This window comes from Gorilla gorilla, chromosome 1, assembly GCF_029281585.2.
Source record: "Gorilla gorilla gorilla isolate KB3781 chromosome 1, NHGRI_mGorGor1-v2.1_pri, whole genome shotgun sequence".
In the NCBI taxonomy this organism is placed as follows: domain Eukaryota; kingdom Metazoa; phylum Chordata; class Mammalia; order Primates; family Hominidae; genus Gorilla; species Gorilla gorilla.
Genome location: NC_073224.2, coordinates 101,275,454 through 101,296,191, shown reverse-complemented (window position 1 = coordinate 101,296,191; position 20,738 = coordinate 101,275,454). Strand labels below are relative to the sequence as shown.

At 39.9% G+C, this 20,738-nt stretch overlaps 1 protein-coding gene across 5 annotated transcripts in view; it reads right to left on the bottom strand.

The window, feature by feature from the left end:
• Positions 1 to 20,738, bottom strand: part of ASH1L (ASH1 like histone lysine methyltransferase) — a 230,256-nt gene that overhangs the window by 188,343 nt on the left and 21,175 nt on the right. For all 5 annotated transcript variants that reach the window (XM_063694310.1, XM_063694311.1, XM_063694317.1 and 2 more), the window contains exon 2: positions 148 to 666. In XM_063694310.1, coding sequence (XP_063550380.1) covers positions 148 to 567 — 420 coding nt within the window. In that variant the 5' untranslated portion in view covers positions 568 to 666. The remainder of the gene's footprint in view (positions 1 to 147; positions 667 to 20,738) is intronic.

The following is a 20,738-nucleotide window of genomic DNA, read 5'->3' as shown; positions in this document are numbered from 1 at the left end:
GGGCTTATTTTAAGGCTCACAAAAACAAACTATCTGGAAATAACATAGAAAGATTAAAATCAAACTCCCGGAAATACATATATAGGATAAAAATTAATAGGGAAATGAAAATATTGTCAATAACCACATGTTAGGAATTCTACTTACTCGTTTTGAAGGACAGTGTTCATTCTTTTCATCCGTCATCTTTCCACTTTTAAGTGCTTTCCTTGGGTGCTTAATAGTTGTTTTTATGGCAGGTCGACATACATAGTTCTCCAAGTTCTTTGGAGGTTTTTTAGTTCTCTTAGCCTGGAGGCCAATTTTCAATTTTAAATTTCCCTCTGAAAAGTTTGTTTCTTTCACTGAAAACTGTTGCTGTGCATCAGTCAAACCATCATCTTTCCCAGCTTCGATGTTTCTTTCTCGATTCCGTTTGCGAAGGTCCTCTTCCTCCTTTGTGTTTTTTTCTAGCTCTACTTCTCTCTTACTGACCAATGTGCCAGTACTGATGGCAGAAGGACTCTTTCTTGAAAAACCTTCGGAATCAGAACCCAATCCTAACATAGCAGTATTTCTAGGGTCCATCACAAGCGTATGTTATTGCCAAGGAATCTTATGAAAATTTTACAGAACTGTGTTCCATAAAAAACAAGGATCTCCAAAACTCGAAACCAGCATCTTTCTCTGCAGAACAGATCATAACAAAAATTTATCAGAAAAGAGGCAACTACTGATTAACATAAGTAATGGGTATAAGGGAAGACAAGGAGGTCAACAACTACCCAAAAAAAAAATCACCGTTAGATCGAAATGTTAATTCAAAATAGATTTAAATCCATTTAGTTATAAATACATTTAAAATTCAGAATAAGTTTATCATTCTACAGATATCATAAACAAGCCATAGTGGTATGGTGCAAATGCAAATTTAAGAATCACCAAGAAGCTTCTGAAACTTACAGTCAAGCAAACATTGCCTAAAATAAAAATAACTTCATATATTTTCGCACTCATCAGTTTTAAAAGAATATATTCCCCACTCTTCTGCTGAAGTACACTTTTATTTCCTACAGTTTTATTGAAGGTAAAAAATCATCTTTTTTTGATACTCCATTGACTATGTGATTATTACACATTGTATGCCTGCATCAATATATCACGTTCACCCCATAAATATTTAAACACGCTATGTACCTATAAAAATTCTTTTTAAATTATCTCTTAGGCTGGTTTCAGTATTCCAAACTTTTAGAAGAGATTATCAGGCTTTTTGAGGTTAGGACTCTCTGATGCAGGAACTTATGCAGATATTATCTTTGTTGCTAGGATACAATTCAACTCTGAATCATTCACTTGTCCATTCAAAAAATATTTCCAAACATCTATCATATGCCAGGCATCATGCTACACTCTGAAAATACAGTATTCAACAAAATGAACCCAGTTCCTAAATTTTAAGGTTTATACTCTAGTGAGAAGGCAAACATTAAGCAAACATTTATACAAATAATCACTGTTGTTATAAGAACCTTAAAAATCAGCAATTTATTTTTACAAGTTTTCCTAATAGCAAATACTCAGTAGGCATGTGTCAATTCCCCAAATACAAAAAATGTTTTAAAACTAGCGTGCTAATTTATTATTTTACAATAGGTGATACACCTAATCTCAGAATCTCCACAAAGCACTCCCATTTTAAATATAAAGATCCTCAGGAAACCAGATTACCATATAATCATTAGGGAGGTTAGTGAATTTTTTTTTTTTTTTGAGATGGAGTCTCGCTCTGTCGCCCAGGCTGGAGTGCAGTGGCGCGATCTCAGCTCACTGCAACCTGCGTCTCCTGGGTTCAAGAGATTCTCCTGCCTCAGCTTCCCTAGTAGCTGGCATTACAGGCACAAGCCACCATACTCACCCGGCTAATTTTTGTATTTTTAGTAGAGACAGGGTTTCACCATGTTGGCCAGGCTGGTCTTGAACGCCTGACCTCAGGTGATCCGCCTGCCTTGGCCTCCCAAAGTGCTGGGATTACAGGTGTGAGCCACTGTGCCCAGCCAGAGACTAGTGAATATATTAATAAAACCAAAACAAAACAAGTCAGTATTCTTGAAGACTGACAGACTAGTCTTCATGTCAAACATATGTCTGACTCAAGATCTAAAACTAGTATCTGGAAAACGGAGAACATCTTATCCCTTAGAAAGTTCCATTTATGAAGTAGAATATTTTAAACGATGTGCCCTGAGACTTTTCATTACAACAAGAGAGTAAGATTCTTGGCCAGGCATGGTGGCTCACACCTATAATCCCAGCACTTTCAGGGGCTGAGGTGGGTGGACTCTTTGAGCCCAGGAGTTTGAGACCAGACTGGGCAACATGGCAAGATCCTGTCTCTAAAAAAGTACAAAAACTAGCAGGGTGTGATGGCACACACCTGTAGTCCCAGCTCTCAGGAGACTGAGGTGGGAGATCACTTGAACCTTGAAGGTTGAGGCTGCAGTGAGCTGTGATCAAGCCACTGCACTCCAACCTGGGCAACAGGGCAAGACCCTGTCTCAAGGGAAAAAATAAATAGTTGTCTTATGACTTCTACAAGGAATGTAAGTAAAATACCTCGCCCAATGACTGGCACATAGCGAGGGCTCAATAAAAGGTACTGGCCGGGTATGGTGTCTCATGCCTGTACTCTCAGCACCTTGCGGGGCCAAGGCAGGTGCATCACTTGAGGTCACGAGTTGGAGTCTAGCCTGGTCAACATGTCGAAACCCGTCTCTACTAAAAGTACAAAAATCAGCTGAGTGTGGTGGCAGGTGCCTGTAATTCCAACTACTCAGGAGGCTGAGGCATGAGAATCACTTGAACCTGGCAGGTGGAGGTTGCAGTGAGCCAAGATCATGCCATTGCACTCCAGGCCAGGTGACAGAGCAAGAAAAAAAAAAGTGCCAATAATTTAGTAGTAGTAGGAGCAGCAGCAGTGTTTATACATACTCAACAAATATTGGCCGATTGGGTAACTCCTTAGCTTGTTATTGCTCCATTCAATCATATAAACAGCTGGAAAACTAATCTTCCAATCATTTCACTCTGATGATTCTTGTCTACCATTTCATGTATTAACATTTCACAATGGCATTCAAGGCTTTTAATAATCTCACTCTCCTCTAACTATTCAAACTTGTTTATCTTTACTTCCCAACACACACCCACTATCATTTAGTCAATTCAGTTTTCTTTACTGTCCCTAACAAATCATGTTCATTTCTGCTTATGTGTCATATAAACATACACACTCTCCCTTTAAACATACAAAGTAGGCTGGGCATGGTGGCTCATGCCTGTAATCCCAGCACTTTGGGAGGCTGAGGCGGGCGGATCAGGAGGTCAGGAGATCTCCTGAAACCCCATCTTTTAAAAAAAAATACAAAAATTAGCCAGGCGTGGTGGTGGGCACCTGTAGTCCTAGCTACTCGGAAGGCTGAGACAGGAGAATGGCGTGAATCCGGGAGGCAGAGCTTGCAGTGAGCCGAGATTGTGCCACTGCACTCCAGCCTGGGCAACAAAGCAAGACTCCGTCTCAAAAAAAAAAAAAAAAAAAAAAAAAGTACAAAGTTAGCTGTGCACAGTAGCTCGCACCTACAATCCCAGCACTTTGGGAGACTAAAGTGGGAGGATCGCTTTAGCCCAGGAGTTCAAAGCCAGCATGGACAACACAGTGAGACCTCATCTCTACAAAAATAAAAAATAAAAAATTAGCCAGGTGTGTGGTGTCATGTGCCTATAATCCCAGCCACTCAAGAGGCTGAGGTGGGAAGATGGCTTGAGCCCAGGAAGTTGAGGTTACACTGAGCTGTGATTGTACCACTACACTCTAGCTTGGGCAACAGAGCAAGACCCTGTCTCAAAAAAATAAATACATAATTAAGGAAGGGAGAAAAAATAAATAATAAAATGCTGTGTATAAAAAGTAATTAAAATAACCCAAATGTTTTTTAAAAAATAAATAATAATTTTAAAAATTCAAATCCTGCCTGGGCACGGTGGCTCACGCCTGTATTACTGGCACTTTGGAAGGCTAAGGCAGGAAGATCACTTGAGCTTAAGAGTTTGAGACCAGTCTAGCAAACACAGCAAGACCCTCTCTCTACAAAAAATAAAAAATTAGCCCAGCATGGTGGTGCACACCTATAGTCCCAGCTACTCGGGAGGATGAGGCAAGAAGATGGCTGGAGCCTAGGAAATCGAGGCTGCAGTGAGCCATGTTCATGCCACTGGACTCCAGCCTGGGCAACAGAGCGAGACCCTATCTCAAAAAGTAAATTAAAAAAACAAACTCTAAAACAAAAAATAAAAAGTACAAAGTCCTATCTTCTCCATGATGGGCTCACAATCCTGAAGTCCAAAAAACTCTGAAATCCAAGTTTTTTCAAAACCTAGTGATAAAACTTGACACGGACCCATTTTAGTCTTAATTACCCTAATTTCCATGAATAATGATAAAGTACAATGCAGAAGTATTAATGGGCTTGATTAAGTTAGTAAGGGATGCTACTACTCCCAAACACCACTGTGCCAGTTCACCCAATCTACATTTCTAAAAGCCAAAAAAAAAAAAAAAAGAAGAAGAAAAATAAGAAAAAAGAAAAACATGTGTAATACTTGCAGGGAACTTTTTTAAAAAGAAAAAAACTTATGGCACCAACATTTGGGTAATGGATTCTAGACCTATGTTCTCAGACCTATATTTAAGCTTGCACTGACCTGATCCAACCCTGAATATTTATGATCCATATAAGATCACAATTAGGGCAACTAACTTTTTTTCTTGTTCTGTATTTGTCAGCTATAACCCCAACAGATTAAGTCCTCCCACCTCCCATCCCACCCCCTCAGATACCAAAATCTGAGGATGCTCAAGTCACTTATATAAAATGGTATGGTATTTGCATACAGCCTATACACATTCTCCTGTATACTTGAAATCATCTCTGGATTACTTATAATACCTAACATAATGTAAATGATATATAAATAGTTATTAAACTGTACTTTAAAATTTTGTATAATTTTTTATTATTGTATTGTTATTTTTAATTTTTTCTAATATTTTTCATCCGCAGTTGGTTGAATCCACAGGTGCGGAATCACAGATAGGGAAGGCCAACTGTATAATTAAAATATAAGCTTCATGAGGATAGGAACCTCTTCTGGCTTGCTCACCACTGTATCCCCAGCAGCTGAAACAATGAATAGCACAAATTTTAGTACCCAATAAATAGCTGAATAAATGAATGAGTGAATTTTAAGGTTCCTGTAGCTTCTAATACAATGATTGGCATGTAGCAAATGTCTTTTTTCCTGTTTTACATAACTTTATCTTGTGTTACAATGAGAAAACTATACACAAGTTTTTTCTTAATATGTTGATTATATTTCACATAGGTGGTTTTCTGTAAATTTACTAAAATATCCTAATTTCAGCACTAACATACTTCCAAATCATATTTTATACATCTTCTGTCTCTGTACCATCACAGCTAGTCTAAGAAAAACAATAACACTCAATGATCTCATTTTATATTCCTGACCACTAACTCTAAGTAAGCCCTTGGTGCTGCCAATACACTTCCCTAATCCATTCCCTCTACCACTCTCCTAAAAAACTATTTCATCCCATCTCCCCTTTCTTCATTGTCACTAATTTTGCTTCCTATCTGATCACAGCAGTAGTCAGATAGGAAGAAGTAACAAACAGAAGAAAAGTGCCACAAGTGCCCACCATATATCTACCTACCTTCCTACCTGTGTCTGTTCCTATAGTCTGGCTGCCTTCCTATCACAATATATAAACGATCTCTCCTTTCAACCTCTTCATTTAGGCAACTATCTCCTTTCTCTCTCACATCATCCATTTCTCATATTTCCTCTGAATAATGCCAATAAGCCTGAAAACAAAAACATACTATAATATCTCTCATGGAAGAAAATTCCTCTTAGCCGAGCAAGATGGCTCACGCCTGTAATCCCAGCACTTGCGAGGCCAAGGCGGGCAGACCTCACTTGAGGTCAGATACTCAAGACCAGCTTGGCCAACATGGTGAAACCCCATCTCTACCAAAAATATAAGAAATTAGCCAGGTGTGGTGGCGCATGCCTGTAATCCCAGCTACTCAGGAGGCTGAGGCAGGAGAATTGCTTGAACTCGGGAGGCAGAGGTTGCAGTGAGCCAGGATGGTGCCACTGCACTCCAGCCTAGGTGACAGAGCGAGACTCCGTCTCAAAAAAAAAAGAAAAAAAAAATTCCTCTTGACTCCACATCCTCCACCATCTTCCCATTTCTCTGTTCCTCTTCACAACAAAATTGTTAGAATTCTCTATATTGTCTATTCTCCCTGACCTCCAATCCTTGCTTTTTTTTTCTCTTGAACATACTGATTATACTTTCACTGCCACCCCTCCATAGAAACTGCTAGTCAAGGTCACCAACAACCTCCACATTGCTAAGAAGAATGATCAATTCTCAGTCCTCTCATCTTACCTGACCTATCAACAGAATTTGGCACAGCTAAACAGCTCCCTCACTACTTCACTTGACTTACGGGATACCTTTTTTTTTTTTTTTTTTTTTGAGTCAAGGTCTCTCTCTGTCACCCCGGCCAGAGTGAAGTGGCACAATCATAGCTCACTGCAGCCTCAAAATCCTGGGCTCAAGTGATTCTCCTGCCTCAGACCCCAAGTAGCTATTCCAAGTAGCTAGAAATACAGGCATGTGCCACCATGTCCAATTTTTTTCCACTGTTTTAGAGACAGGGTCTCACTAGGTTGCCCAGGCTAGTCTTCAAGTCCTGGCCTCAAGCAATCCTCCGACCTCAGACTCCCGAGTAGCTGGGATGACAGGCACGCGTCACCGTGCCCAGCTCTGGGACTCCTCTCTTGATTGTTCTTCCTCACTGGCTAGTCACCCTCTGTCTCCTTTGCAGGTTCTTTCCTTCCTCCATGACCTTTAAATACCGGAGTGATGCAGGGTACCCGGACCTCTTCCTTTTTCTATCTACACTCAGTTCCCAAATGACCAGATCCAGCCTTACGGCTTTAAATTTCATCTAACATTGATGATTCACAAATTTCTATCTTCAGATAGAGACTAGCTGAGATCTCTTTCTGGAACTTCAGATTCACATATCTAAATGCTTACTTGACATACTGACTGGATTGTGTAATAGATAGGCACTTAACATGTTTAAAATCAATTCATCTTTGCCCACTGCCCCAAATCTATTCTTCCTACAGGTTTCATTTCAAAATATGGTAATTCCAAAGAGAAATATTTAGGCCAAAAGTCTCTACCCATCCTTAATTGCTTTTTCTCTCAAACCCCTCATGTCCATTTGGTCAGCTAAGTTTGTCAGCTTTACCTTCAAAATGTATGCAGAATCTAACCAGTTGTCATTACTCTAACAGCTATCAGATCCAAGTGATGATAAATATGTGAATGGATTATTGCAATAGCTTTTTTTTTTTTTTAAAGAAAGAGGTTTATTTAAAGGAATTGCTCACATGATTATGGAAGCTGGCCAGTCCCAAAATCTGCAGGGTGGGTCAGTGGCAGGCTGAAGACCCAGGAAGACCCAATGTTTTCATTCTGCTGGCAGACTTGCCTCTTACTGAGGAGAGATCAATCTTTTGTTCTGTTAATGCCTTCAGTTGAGTAGATGAAGTTCCTCCCCAACATTATGGAGGGTGATCTGCTTAACTCAAAGTCCATTGATTTATTGATTTTTTAATATATTTAACTTTTATTCTAAGTTCAGGGGTACATGTGCAGGTTTGTTACATGGGTAAACTTGTGTCATGGGGGTTTATTTCATCACCCAGGTATTAAGCCTAGTACCCATTAGTTATTTTTCCTGATTCTCTCCCTCTTCCCACCCTCCACCCTCCAATAAGCCCCAGTGTGTGTTGTTCCCCTCTATGTGTCCATGTGTTGTCATCATTTAGCTCCCATTTATATGTGAGAACATACAGTATTTGATTTTCTGTTCCTGCATTAGTTTGCCAAAGATAATGGCCTCCACTCCATCCATGACCCTGCCAAGTACATGATCTCATTTTTTTTGTGGCTCCATAGCATTTCATGATGTATATGTACTACATTTTCTTTATCCAGTCTACCATTGGTGGGCATTTAGGTTAATCCCATGTCTTTGCTATTGTGAATAGTGCTGCAATGAAGATACGCATGCATCTGTCTTTATGATTTATATTCCTTTGGGTATATACCCAGTAACGGGACTGCTGAGTCAAATGGTATTTCCGTTTTTAGGTCTTTGAGGGATGACCACAGTCTTCCACAATGGCTTAACTAATTTACACTCCCACCAATAGTGTATAAGCACTCCTTTTTCTCTGCAACCTTGCCAGCATCTTTTTTTTTTTTTTTTGACTTTTTAATAGCCATTCTGAATGAAGTGAGATGGTCTCACTGTGGTTTTGATTTGCATTTCTTGAATGATCAGTGATGTTGAGCTTTTTCTCATGATTGTTGGCTGCATGTATGTCTTCTTTTGAGAAGTGTCTGTTCGTGTCCTTTACCCACTTTTTAATCATTTTTTTTCTCATAGATTTGCTTAAGTTCCTTACAGATGCTGATATTAGACCTTTGTCAGATGCATAGCTTGCAAAATGCAACATGCTTCTAACTGGTTCCTTGCTTCAACCCTCATATCTCTTCCAGTCTTCTCAATTCAGTAGCAGGGTGATCCTTTCAAAGCCTGATTCAGATCATGTCACTCCTCTGCTCAAAACCCTTTCGTAGGCTTCCTATCTCCCTCAAAGCAGAAGCCAAAATTTTTTAAATGGTCTAAAGATCCAATTTAATTTGTCCTAAAGTCCTCTCTACCTCTCTTCCATCGCCTACCAGTCTCCTCACTTAGTTCCAAGAAGGAGGTACAAAAGTTTCCCTTCTGGCGGAGATTGCAGTGAGCCGAGATTGCGCCACTGCACTCCAGCCTAGGCAACAGAGCAAGACTCTGTCTCAAAAAAAAAATAAAAAAATAAAAAAAAAGAAGTTTCCCTTCTGTTTCTCAAACACAACAAAAATACTCTTTACCTTGGGACCTTTGCACTTACCATTCCGCTTGACAGAACACCCTTTCCCCAGATAACTGCATATCTTGCTCTTTCACTTCCTTCATATCTTTGTCTAAATGTAATTTTATAGAAGAAGCATTTCCTAAAAAAAACACCTATCCCCCCACCACCCTCTACTCACATTCAGTATCCTATTTTATTCTCATACTCTTCTTACCACCTGGTGTACTATATATTTGTTCTGTACATCTTTCCATTGAAATTTGAACTCTACCAGGAAACAGACTTATCAGTTTGGTTCACTGCTATATCCCAGCACGTAGAACACTAGCTGGCACATAGTAGGTGTTCAATAAATATTTGTAGAATTAATTCCCAGACTTATGTGGGTTATATTTTACGAGCTTCAAATTGTCCCCTTTCTAGGCCGGGCTCAGTGGCTCACGCCTGTAATCCCAGCACTTTGGGAGGCCAAGGCAGGCAGATCACTTGAGGTCAGGAGTTTGAGACCAGCCTGGCCAACATGGTGAAACCCCGTCTCTACTAAAAAAAAAAAAAAATACAAAAATTAGCTGGGCATGGTGGCACGCTCCTGTAATCTCAGCTACTCAGGAGGTTGAGGCAGGAGAATTGTTTGAACACAGGAGGTGGAGGTTGCAGTGAGCCAAGACTGTGCCACTGCACTCCAGCCTGGGTGACAGACCAAGACTCTGAGTCGGGAAGGAAAAAAAAAAATCAAAAAATTAGCTGGGCATGGTGGCACGTGCCTATCGTCCCAGCTACCCAGGAGGCTGAGGTGGGAGGATCACCTGAGTCTAGGAGGTCGAGGCTGCAGTGAGCCATGATCACAGCACTGTACTCTAGCCCGGGCAATCAAACAATAAGCTGGGTATGGTGGGACACACCTGTAGTCCTAGCTACTCCAGAGGCACTCCAGCATGGCCAACAGAGTGACACTCTGTCTCAATCAATCAATATTAAAAAATTAGCTGGGTGTGGTGGGACACACCTGTAGGCCTAGTTACTCTGGAGGCTGAGATGAGAAGATCACTTGAGCCCAAGTGTTCGACACTGGAGTGAGCTAGAATCGTGCCACTGCACTCCAGTCTGGGCAATAAAGAGAGACCCCCATCTCAAAAAACAGATGTAACAAAAAACCCACAAAATTTTACAATTTGAAAAAAAAAAAAGAATTGCTTTTATATTCATTACTCACAAATGCATACATTTTAAATTTTCCCATTACAATTTTTGTAATGAAAGAATTCCATGTCTTAATATGTATAACTGCAAAATTTATATGTATAAATGAAGAATTTCAGCATTTTTCCAAAGAATTCTTTTTTTTTTTGAAACAGAGTCTCCCTGTCACCCAGGCTGGAGTGCAGTGCCGTGATCTCAGCTCATTGCAACCTCCGCCTCCCGGGTTCAAGCAAAGAATTCATTTTTTATCTGCACTTAATTCCCTTTGAAAACATTACAGAGAAAGGTTTGACAGAAACATGATTCTCATTTTAAAAATGAAAAAAAAATTTAAAAACTTAATCCAAGTGACACATATTATTACATAAATAGCAGAGTACCAATAAACTGAAAAGAGATTTGAAAACATTTATTTCCCCCCCTAAAAATGTATATGAGAAGAGAGAAATACTACATTTCCCTAACATGATCAAGGAGAAAAACGAACAGTATGCTTACAGGCATATTTTGAGCATCCATTTAGGTAGTAAAACTGGAAAATCATGATTGGCAAACCCCACATACCAAATTTAAGAGTTTCTAGTCAAGATAAACCCAAATTCTGAAGATATTTCACAACAGAGTGCTTTTTATCTGCTGAATGTAAACTGCTTGAAAAACAGTCCCTACAGCAGCTGCCAGAATGCTGTTTTTTGAACTTTCAAAGCAATGTTCTTTGAGAATATCATTCTTTCAGCTTTTGGAAAAATATCTAAACAATCTAGGTTTTCCATCCAGGGGCAAGGATGCCATGTTGTAACACAACTTATTTTGGTTTCTACTACAATATATTCAACTTAAAATACATTTCCAGGGAAAAACACAGACCTAAGATTGCTAGAATCTCTTCACTCAAACAGGCAAACTCAATATTCATCTCACATGCAATTTTGGGATTTATGTTTTCAAATCTCTGGAACAATGTGGAACAGTCTGGTCCAAATTCAAAGGAAAGTAACACTGTACCTACAGCATTAAATACTTTTGCACAAATCATTACAGCATTAAGTAAACTCCTTAGAAAATTACTAACTATATATTTTTTAAAAAGAAAATTACTATTATATTAATAGGACATATACATTGTATAAAAACAAAGTATGATAATCTAACAATATGTTAAAAACTACCTACAAATTTACAAATACATATTCTCTACAAAATGAAGACCTCTATCCACCCCCACACCTGCCATTCTAATCCCACATCCAAGTAACAAACAGTGGATCTGATAAAAATTAACTAACTAATACACTGCTATTAATATAGTGGTCTGGGCTGGGCGTGGTTGCTCACGCCTATAAATCCCAGCACTTTGGGAGGCTGAGGCGAGTGGATCACCTGAGGTCAGGAGTTCAAGACCAGCCTGGCCAACATGGTGAAACTCCATCTCTACTAAAAATACAAAAATTAGCCAGACGTGGTGGCAGGTGCCTGTCATCCCAGCTACTCAGGAGGCTGAGGCAGAAGAATCACTTGAACCCAGGAGGCAGAGGTTGCAGTGAGCCAAGACTGTGCCACTGCACTCCAGCCTGGGCAACAGAGCGAGACTCTGTCTCAAAAAAAAAAAAAAATTTATATATATATATATATATGCATATATACGTATGTATACATGTATGTATATGTATGTATGTGTATATATGTGTGCATATATAGGTGTGTGTGTATATATATATGGGGAGAGAGAGAGAGTGTGTGTGTTGGTGGGGAAGGTCTGGTCTGAGATACAGAACTACTCTGGAAGACAACTATGTTTGGAAATCATTTTATATGTAAATACCCCATCTATTTTCAGGGGTAGAAAGGGAATAGCCATGCTTTGATGGAACACTATTCAGCAAAACAATATAAAATCAACCAAATTTTTTTAAGTACTACAAATGAGTCCTCACAGTGAATTTAGCATCAGTAAAAGTAATAAAATACTTACTGAGTTCTTAGTATGTACAAAGCTCTATGCCAAATGTTTTACATATATTATCTCATTTAAGGCTCACAATCAGCATGCGGTAGTTATTATTATTATTCCCTTTTTAGAGATGAAAAGACAGGCTAATGGCCAATAAAAGGCAGAAACAGGTCTGTTTCGCTCCTCTTAACCACTATGCTTTGCTGCCTCCCAAAGATCATCTTTAGGCTGGGTATGGTGGCTCACGCCTGTAATCACAGCACTTTGGGAGGCCGAGGCGGGTGGATCATGAGGTCAGGAGTTTGAGACCAGCCTGGCCAATATGGTGAAACCCCATCTCCACTTCAAAAAAAAAAAAAAAAAAATACAAAAATTGGCCAGGCGTGGTGGTGCGCACCTGTAGTCCTAGCTACTCGGGAGGCTGAGGCAGAAGAATCACTTGAACCTGGCAGGCGAAGGTTGCAGTGAGCCCAGATCGCACTGCTGCACTCCATTCAGCCTGGATGACAGAGCGAGACTCCGTCTCAAAAAAAAAAAAAAAAAAAAAAAAGATCATCTTTAGTCTCGATCTTATTATTTCTCTCTGCTACATTTGACATATTTGCTACGTTTGAAACTCTTTGGTTTCTATGATACATTCTACTGGTTCTCCCAACACCTCTCCAACCATTTCATCATTTCCTTTATGGATTCATCATTCTTAATCTATTCCTTCATTCATTCAACAAATGTTTTCTGAGAGCCTCAAAATATGTTTTGAGAATTGTGACACACACTGTAGATACCGTCATGAGTAATACAAACATGGTCCTTGGTCTCATGAACTTTAAGTGCTTTCTTTCCTTTAAATTTTTTTATTATTATTTTTATTTATTTATTTATTTATTTTTTGAGAGTTCCCAGCTGCTTGAGCCCAGAAGGTCAAGGCTATAGTGAGCCATGGTGGTGCCATTGCACTCCAGGCTGGAAACAGGCCGAGATCCAATCTTAAAAAAGAAAAAAAAAAAAAGAATTTGGAATTCACAAAGAAGGTATTAAAGGGCTCTAAGAAGGACAATAACAAGATACAAGCCTACATTTTGAGAAACATCTGTTTGCTGAGGAAGGAAGATTATTACAAAGACAGCAAAAGTTGGTTCTGGAATACCAGTCATAATATCAGCATACTAGATTAGGATGGTAACACTGGAAATAGAGAAAAACGGGTGGATTTAAGAGACATGTTAGATATTTGTCAATATAATGTGAGAGGATGAGGGTGGAAAAAACTGAAGACTTGAGCAAATGGTAAATGGTATGGTGGTACCATTTGGAGACTCATTCAACAAATATTTACCAAGTTATATATCAAGAACTGGAGATACAATAGTACAAAATATAGACAAAAACCCTTGCTTTGTGGGGCCGATATTCTAGAAGTATGCCAGGATGAGACAGAAAGGGAAGATCAAAGGGTTCAGTAATAAGTACATTAAATTTTAGGTACCTGTGAAACATTTAAGTGGAAAGTCAAAGAGAGAGCTGAAAATATATGTATATGCTATATACAGAGGGAGGCAGTGTAACAACATACAAATGAAAAAGTTAATGAAATTTTATAAGATTTTTAGCCTGGAAGAACAATGAAGAACAATTCTCTTTCTTTTTAGATAAGTAAACCTATTTAAAATTGACATGTTATAGATTAAACAATGCAGGCAGATTGTTAGCTTAAAACAAGTAAAATCTGGCCAGGTGCGGTCGCTCACGCCCATAACCTCAGCACTTTGGCAGGCCAAGGCGGATGGATCACCTGAGGTCAGGAGCAAGACCAGCCTAGCCAACACAGTGAAACTCTTTTCTCTACTAAAAATATAAAAATTAGCGGGACATGGCGGCACACGCCTGTAATCCCAACTACTCGGGAGGCTGAGGCAGGAGAATCGCTTGAACCCAGAAGGCAGAGGTTGTGGTGAGCCAAGATCGTGCCATTGCACTCCAGCCTGGGCAACAATAGTAAAACTCCATTTAAAAAAAAAAAGTAAAATCTAACTTGTCTTATCTGAGGATTTTTTTTTTTTTTTTAAGACTGGGTTTTGCTCTGTTGCCAAGACTGGAATGTAGTGGCATCTTCTTAGCTCACTGCAGCCTCAAACTCTGGAGCTCAAATGATTCTCTCACCTCAGCCTCCCGCACAGCTAACAGGGGGCAAGCCACCATGCCTGCTCATCTACAAGGAATTTTTGTTTTCCTTTGTGATCTTTATTAAACATGGCTAGAGACTTTTTATTTCTAAACATTACAACATTATTTCTTAACATTAAAAACCAGTTATAGGCTGGGTGTGGTGGTTCACGCCTGTAATCCCAACACTTTGGGAGGCCAAGGCAATAGGACTGCTGGAACTCAGGAACTTGAGGCCACAGTGAGCTAAGAAAATATCACTGCATTTCAGCCTTGGCAACAGGGCAAGACCCCATCTCTTAAAAAAAAAAAAAAGGTATAAATTAGCGACACAAGATTTTATTTAAAAATTTATAGCACATTAGGCCAGGCATGGTGGCTCACACCTGTAATCCCAGCACTTGGGAGGCTGAGGCAGGCAGATCACCCGAGGTTGGGTTGGGAGTTTGAGACCAGCCTGACCAACATGGAAAAACACTGTCTCTAATAAAAATACAAAATTAGCCAGGCGTGGTGGCGCATGCCTGTAATCCCAGCTACTCAGGACGCTGAGGCAGGAGAATCTCTTGAACCTGGGAGGCAGAGATTGCAGTGAGCCGAGATCGTGCCATTGCACGCCAGCCTGGGCAACAAGAGCAAAACTCCATCTCAAGAAAAAAAAAAAAAGAAAAAAATTTATAGCACATTATTCATTTAAATTTGTGCTGGGCTTCACACTTTTTAAAATTTCCACAGATAACCATCATATTTCTTAGGATATATCAAACTAGCTAAGTAATCACATACCCAGGAAATGGAGGTTCTAGGCAAGCCAAAAAGTAAGTGCGAAGGTCTTGAGGTGGAAGTATTTTTGTTGTGTTTCAGAAATAGAATGGAGACCTTTGCCCAACCCGGCTTCCTGGAACTGAATGAGTACGCAGACTGAGACGGCATGCAGGACTTATACAGAGGGCCTTGCAGACTTATAAAGACTTTAGCTTTTACTTTGAGACAGGAAGCCATCAAAATGGTTTTAAGAAATGACATGATCTGACTCAGGCCTTGAAAAGATCATCTGCTACTGAATTGAGATGACAAATTTTTGGCCTAATAACTTATCATCCTTGACTCCTTCCTTTATCTCAAATCCTACACACGCAGTCTGTCAGCAAAATCTGTCAGCTTTACCTTCAAAACATATGCAGTCATTTCTCACTACTCAACAGCTCCCATATATGAATATGCTACGTCTGTCAAAAGTAGAACCCATGCTTTTAATACTTCTACATAATGAGGGAGGCTAATCCAGGATGACTGCTCAAGCCCAGAAGTTCAAGGCTGCAGTGAGCTATGATCATGCCACTGCACTCCAGCCTGGGTGACAGAGTGAGAACCAGTCTCTAAAAAAAGTTAAAAGAAAAAAGAAAGAGGCCAGGCGCAGTGGCTCATGCCTGTAATCCCAGCACTTTGGGAGGCTGAAATGGGCAGATCACAAGGTCAGGAGATCGAGACCATCCTGGCTAACATGGTGAAACCTCATCTCTACCAAAAATACAAAAAAAAATCAGCCGGGCGTGGTGGCGAGTGCCTGTAGTCCCAGCTACTTGGGAGGCTGAGACAGGAGAATGGTGTGAACCCTGGAGGCGAGGCTTGCAGTGAGCCGAGGTCACACCACTGCACTCCAGCCTGGGCGACAGAGCAAGACTCTGTCTCAAAAAAAAAAAAAAAAAAAAAGGAAAAAAGAAAGAAATTCAACACAGAAGGGCAATTATTTATCAAATGTTATCAAACAAACCCAAAGAAGTCAAAACTCCCTAAAACATGCCTGCAGTGCATTTGCTGCCTAGAGTTTAAAGCTGATAGACTTTAAGATTAAGAGGTAATTTCAAGGGATTAAATATTACAATGATTATATCTGAAAACCAAAAGCTTGGGCATTATTCACTCACTGAAACAAATTTAAAGAAACAAACAAGAAGAGTATTTGGGTATCCTGGGAGTGTTTTTCAAACTCCACTAACATTTATCTATCTTAGTCCTACTAGGTGCCATACACTATGCCAAAGTGGTTTCACTTATTGTCTCATGTGTTTCATTCTGACAATAATCTTATTAGATTTAACTAATCACATTTTATAGATGGGCAAACAGGCTTCGAAACGTGATTAACTCTAAGACTGTAAAATTAGTAAATAGAAGAACTTGGATTGAATGCAATCTTCTCACTCCAAATCTACTACAGGATATCCATCTGCAAGAAAAGAACTCAGACCCTTACCTCACATCATACACAAAAATTAACTCAAGTGGATCACAAATCTAAATTCGAAAACGAACTATAAAATTCCTAAAAGAAAATGTAGAAGGAAATCTTTGTGACCTTGGGTTAGGCAAAATTTCTTAGATATGACAGCATGATTTTTTTTTTAAAAAAAGCTGGTAAACTGAACTTCACCAAAACTATAAACTTCTGTCCTTCAAAAAGGCAGTACTAAGAAAATGAACACAAGACACAAACTACTACAGGTTACTATGATAGTACACATTCCTGCCACCTCTCTGGGAGCCACTCCTGAGTCTTATCTGCTGATCTGATTTGGCCTACCAGACTTCCAGATGTTGGAATTCCTTAGGTTCAGTCAGTCTTTTCCTTCTCTAAAATATTTTGGCATTTTTTAAATTTTTTAATTTTTATTTATTTTTTATTTTTATTTTTGGAGATGGAGTCTCACTCTGTCACCCAGGCTGGAGTGCTGTGGCACCATCTTGGCTCACTGCAACCTCTGCATCCTGGGTTCAAGTGAGTCTCCTGTCTCAGCCTCCCAAGTGGCTGGGACTACAGGTGCGCATCACCAGGCCAGCCTAATTTTTGTATCTTTAGTACTTATATTTTGCATTTTGGAGATGGGGTTTCACCATTTTGGCCAGGTTGGTCTTGAACGTCTGACCTCAAGTGATCTGCCCACCTCAGCCTCCCAAAGTGCTGGGATTACAGGCATGAGCTATGGCACCTGGCGTTTTTTTGTTTGTTTTTGTTTGTTTGTTTGTTTGTTTGTTTTGAGATGGAGTCTCACTCTGTCACCCAGGCTGGAGTGCAATGGCGCAATCTCGGCTCACTGCAACCTCTGCCTTCTGGGTTCAAGTGAGTCTCCTGCCTCAGCCTCCCGAGTAGCTGGGACTACAGGAACGCACCATCACATCCGGCTAACTTTTTATATTTTCAGTAGAGACAAGGTTTCACTATATTGAACTCCTGACCTCGTGATCTGCCCGCCTCAGCCTTCCAAAGTACTGGGATTACAGGTGTGAACCACTGTACCCAGCCTTTTTTTTTTTAATAAAGACGGCTCTATCATCTGGCCTGGGGTACAGTGGCATAATAATAGCTTACTGCAGCCTCCAACTCCTGTGCTCAAGGGATCCTCCCACCTCAGCTTCCCAATAGGGACCATAGGCATGTGCCACTGCACCTGGCTCCTACTCTAGATTCTTTCCCTGTGTAATTTATTATACTACTTAAGACTTTTAAGCTCCAGACAGTATATCTGAAACCTGGTTCAATATCTTTACAAAGTTTAATCCTCCTCCAATCTTTCCCATTTCAGTACCACCAATTGCTCAAGTCAGAGCTACTACTAGTCAAACTACTACAGGTTACTATGATAGTACACATTCCTGCCACCTCTCTGGAAGCCACTCCTGAGTCTTATCTGCAGATCTGATTTGGCCTACCAGACTCCCAGATGTTGGAATTCCTTAGGTTCAGTCAGTCTTTTCCTTCTCTAAAATATTTTGGTATTTTTTTAATTTTTTAATTTTTATTTATTTTGTATTTTTATTTTTGGAGATGGAGTCTCACTCTGTCACCCAGGCTGGAGTGCAGTGGCACTCATCCTGACTATTATCACTCCCTTATTGCCAACCTTCAACCTAACACCAAAACTTCTGAATGCCACATAAATAATCTGTGATTACATAGAGTTCCTCTCCAATTCTCCCACTGACTTGTCCAAAAAAACCAACAATTCTCACCCAGAATATAGCAACAGCCCTCTAACTTCTTTGTACATCTACCTTGCTCTCCTCCAGCCCAAGCTACATCCAGAAAGGTGTTTTATTTTATATATATATTTTGTTCTTGTTGTTTGAGAAAAAATCTTGCTCTGTCACCCAGGCTGGAGAGCAGTGGCATGATCATAGTTCACTGCACTCCCAACCTCCCGGGCCCAAGCAGCCTTAGCCTCCTGAGTAGCTGGGACTACAGGCACACACCAACCATGCCCAGCCAATTTTTTATTTTTGTAGAGACAGCATCTTGCTATGTTGCCCAGGCTGGTCTCGAACTCCTGGGCTCAAACGATCTTCCAGCCTCGGCCTCCCAAAGTGCTGGGAAAGCAGGCGTGAGCCACTAGAGATTGTTTTTCTCGAAGGCCCAGTGGCTCATGCCTGTAATCCCAGCACATTGAGGCCAAGGCAGGAAGATTGCTTGAGGCCAAAGCAGGACAATCGCTTGAGCCCAGGATTTTGAGACCAGCCTGGGCAACACAGCAAGACCTCATCTCCACTAAAAATAAATAAAAAATCAGCTAGGTGCGGTGGCACACCCACCTGTAGTACCAGCTACTCAGGAAGCTGAGGTGGGAGGATTCCTTGAGCCCAGGAGGTCAAGGCTACAGTGAGCTATGATTGCACCACTGACTCCAGCCTGGGTGACAGAGCAAGACCTTGTCTCAAAAAAAAAAAAAAAAAAAAAATCTGATTATGTAATTTCCCTGCTTGAAATCTTTGAATGTTTTCTCACTGCCCTTCATATATAAAAGTCCCTAATCACACTCATAACTTGTAACTTACAATCTGCAGCATGGTTTGGTGGTTAAGAATATAGTCTCTGAAGCCAAAACACAGTCTCAGAAGCTAGTCCTGCTATATTAATTTTGTGCAAAGTACTCACGGCCTCAGTTCTCTCAAATGTGAATAGAAATTGTTGTAAGGGTTCAATAAACTAATATATGAAAAGTACTTAGAACAGCACTTCACACATATATCACTGTTTACTTTTTGTAGTTGTTAACTGCCCCTACATATTTCTGGCCTCACCATTCCCCACACTGTTGTGAGCAGAGCAAGAGCAAATAACCACCACCAAAAAAAAGCAAGCACTCAGCTGGGTGCAGTTACTCAAACCTGTAATTCCAGCACTTTGGGAGGCCAAGGCAGGCAGACTGCTTGAGTCTAAGAGTTTGAGATCAGCCTGGCAACACAGCAAAACTCCATCTCTACAAAAAATGCAAATATTAGCTGGATACGGTGGCTCATGCCCATAGTCCCAGCTACTTGGGAGGCTGAGGTGGGAGGATCGCTTGAGCCTGGGAAGTCAAGGCTGCAGCGAGCTAAGATCACACCACTGCACTCCAGCCTGAGTGACAACACGAGACCCTGTCTTAACAACAGCAACAACAACAAGAAACAACCAAAAAAGCAAACACTCATACATCTGTGATACATGTGTTTGAAGCACTTTTCAGTTATTCAGAAAATAACTGTTTTCCCTCCTTTAGAACATACAGTTAGTTCTCTCTGCCTGGAACTCTCTTCCAGCATCTTTCCATATGACTACTTCTCTTCCTTTCCATCTTAGTTTAAAAGTCATTCCCTCGGGGAGACATTTCCTATTCCCCTAGACTTGGGAGGCTGAGGCGGGAGGATGGCTTGAGTCTGGCAGATCACCCTGCTAAGTGCATATCCATACTATAAGTCTCTTAATATGCATTATACCAATTAAGTTATTTAATATCCATATCTTCCACTAGACCATGCATTACATGAGAATAAAAATCTTGTTTGCTGTATTCACTGCTACATCCTTAGCAAAGCACCTAGAACATAAAGGGCATTCAAAAAATATCTATTGAATGAGTAAACAAACATTAATTCTACATTTTAAAACATGTATATAGATTAAAGAGAATAGGCAAAATGAAACTTAAAATATTAAAAATTGGTATTTTTCTTTAAATATTATATAAATTTTTCAGTTTCTATAATTTAAAAAATAGGCACTATATACACCATGTAATGTGCTTTCCAAAGGTAAAAGAGTAACCCATGCCCTAATTAGTTTGAAGATATTTTACATGAAACTACTAAGTCACTAATATTATATAAGTCACTAAAATCACAAAAAATTAGAATAGCTTCATGAAGTTACCAACAAAATTGGAAGCAATTTCTACAATATAAACTATACTTACAAAGTTAGACAAATTTTTTACTCAACTATAGAACCCTTCACTGAAAAGATGACAATCAGTAACCATTTCTAACTCTCAAAGTACTGATATCCAATAAATCTAGTTAGTTTCATATTTATGTA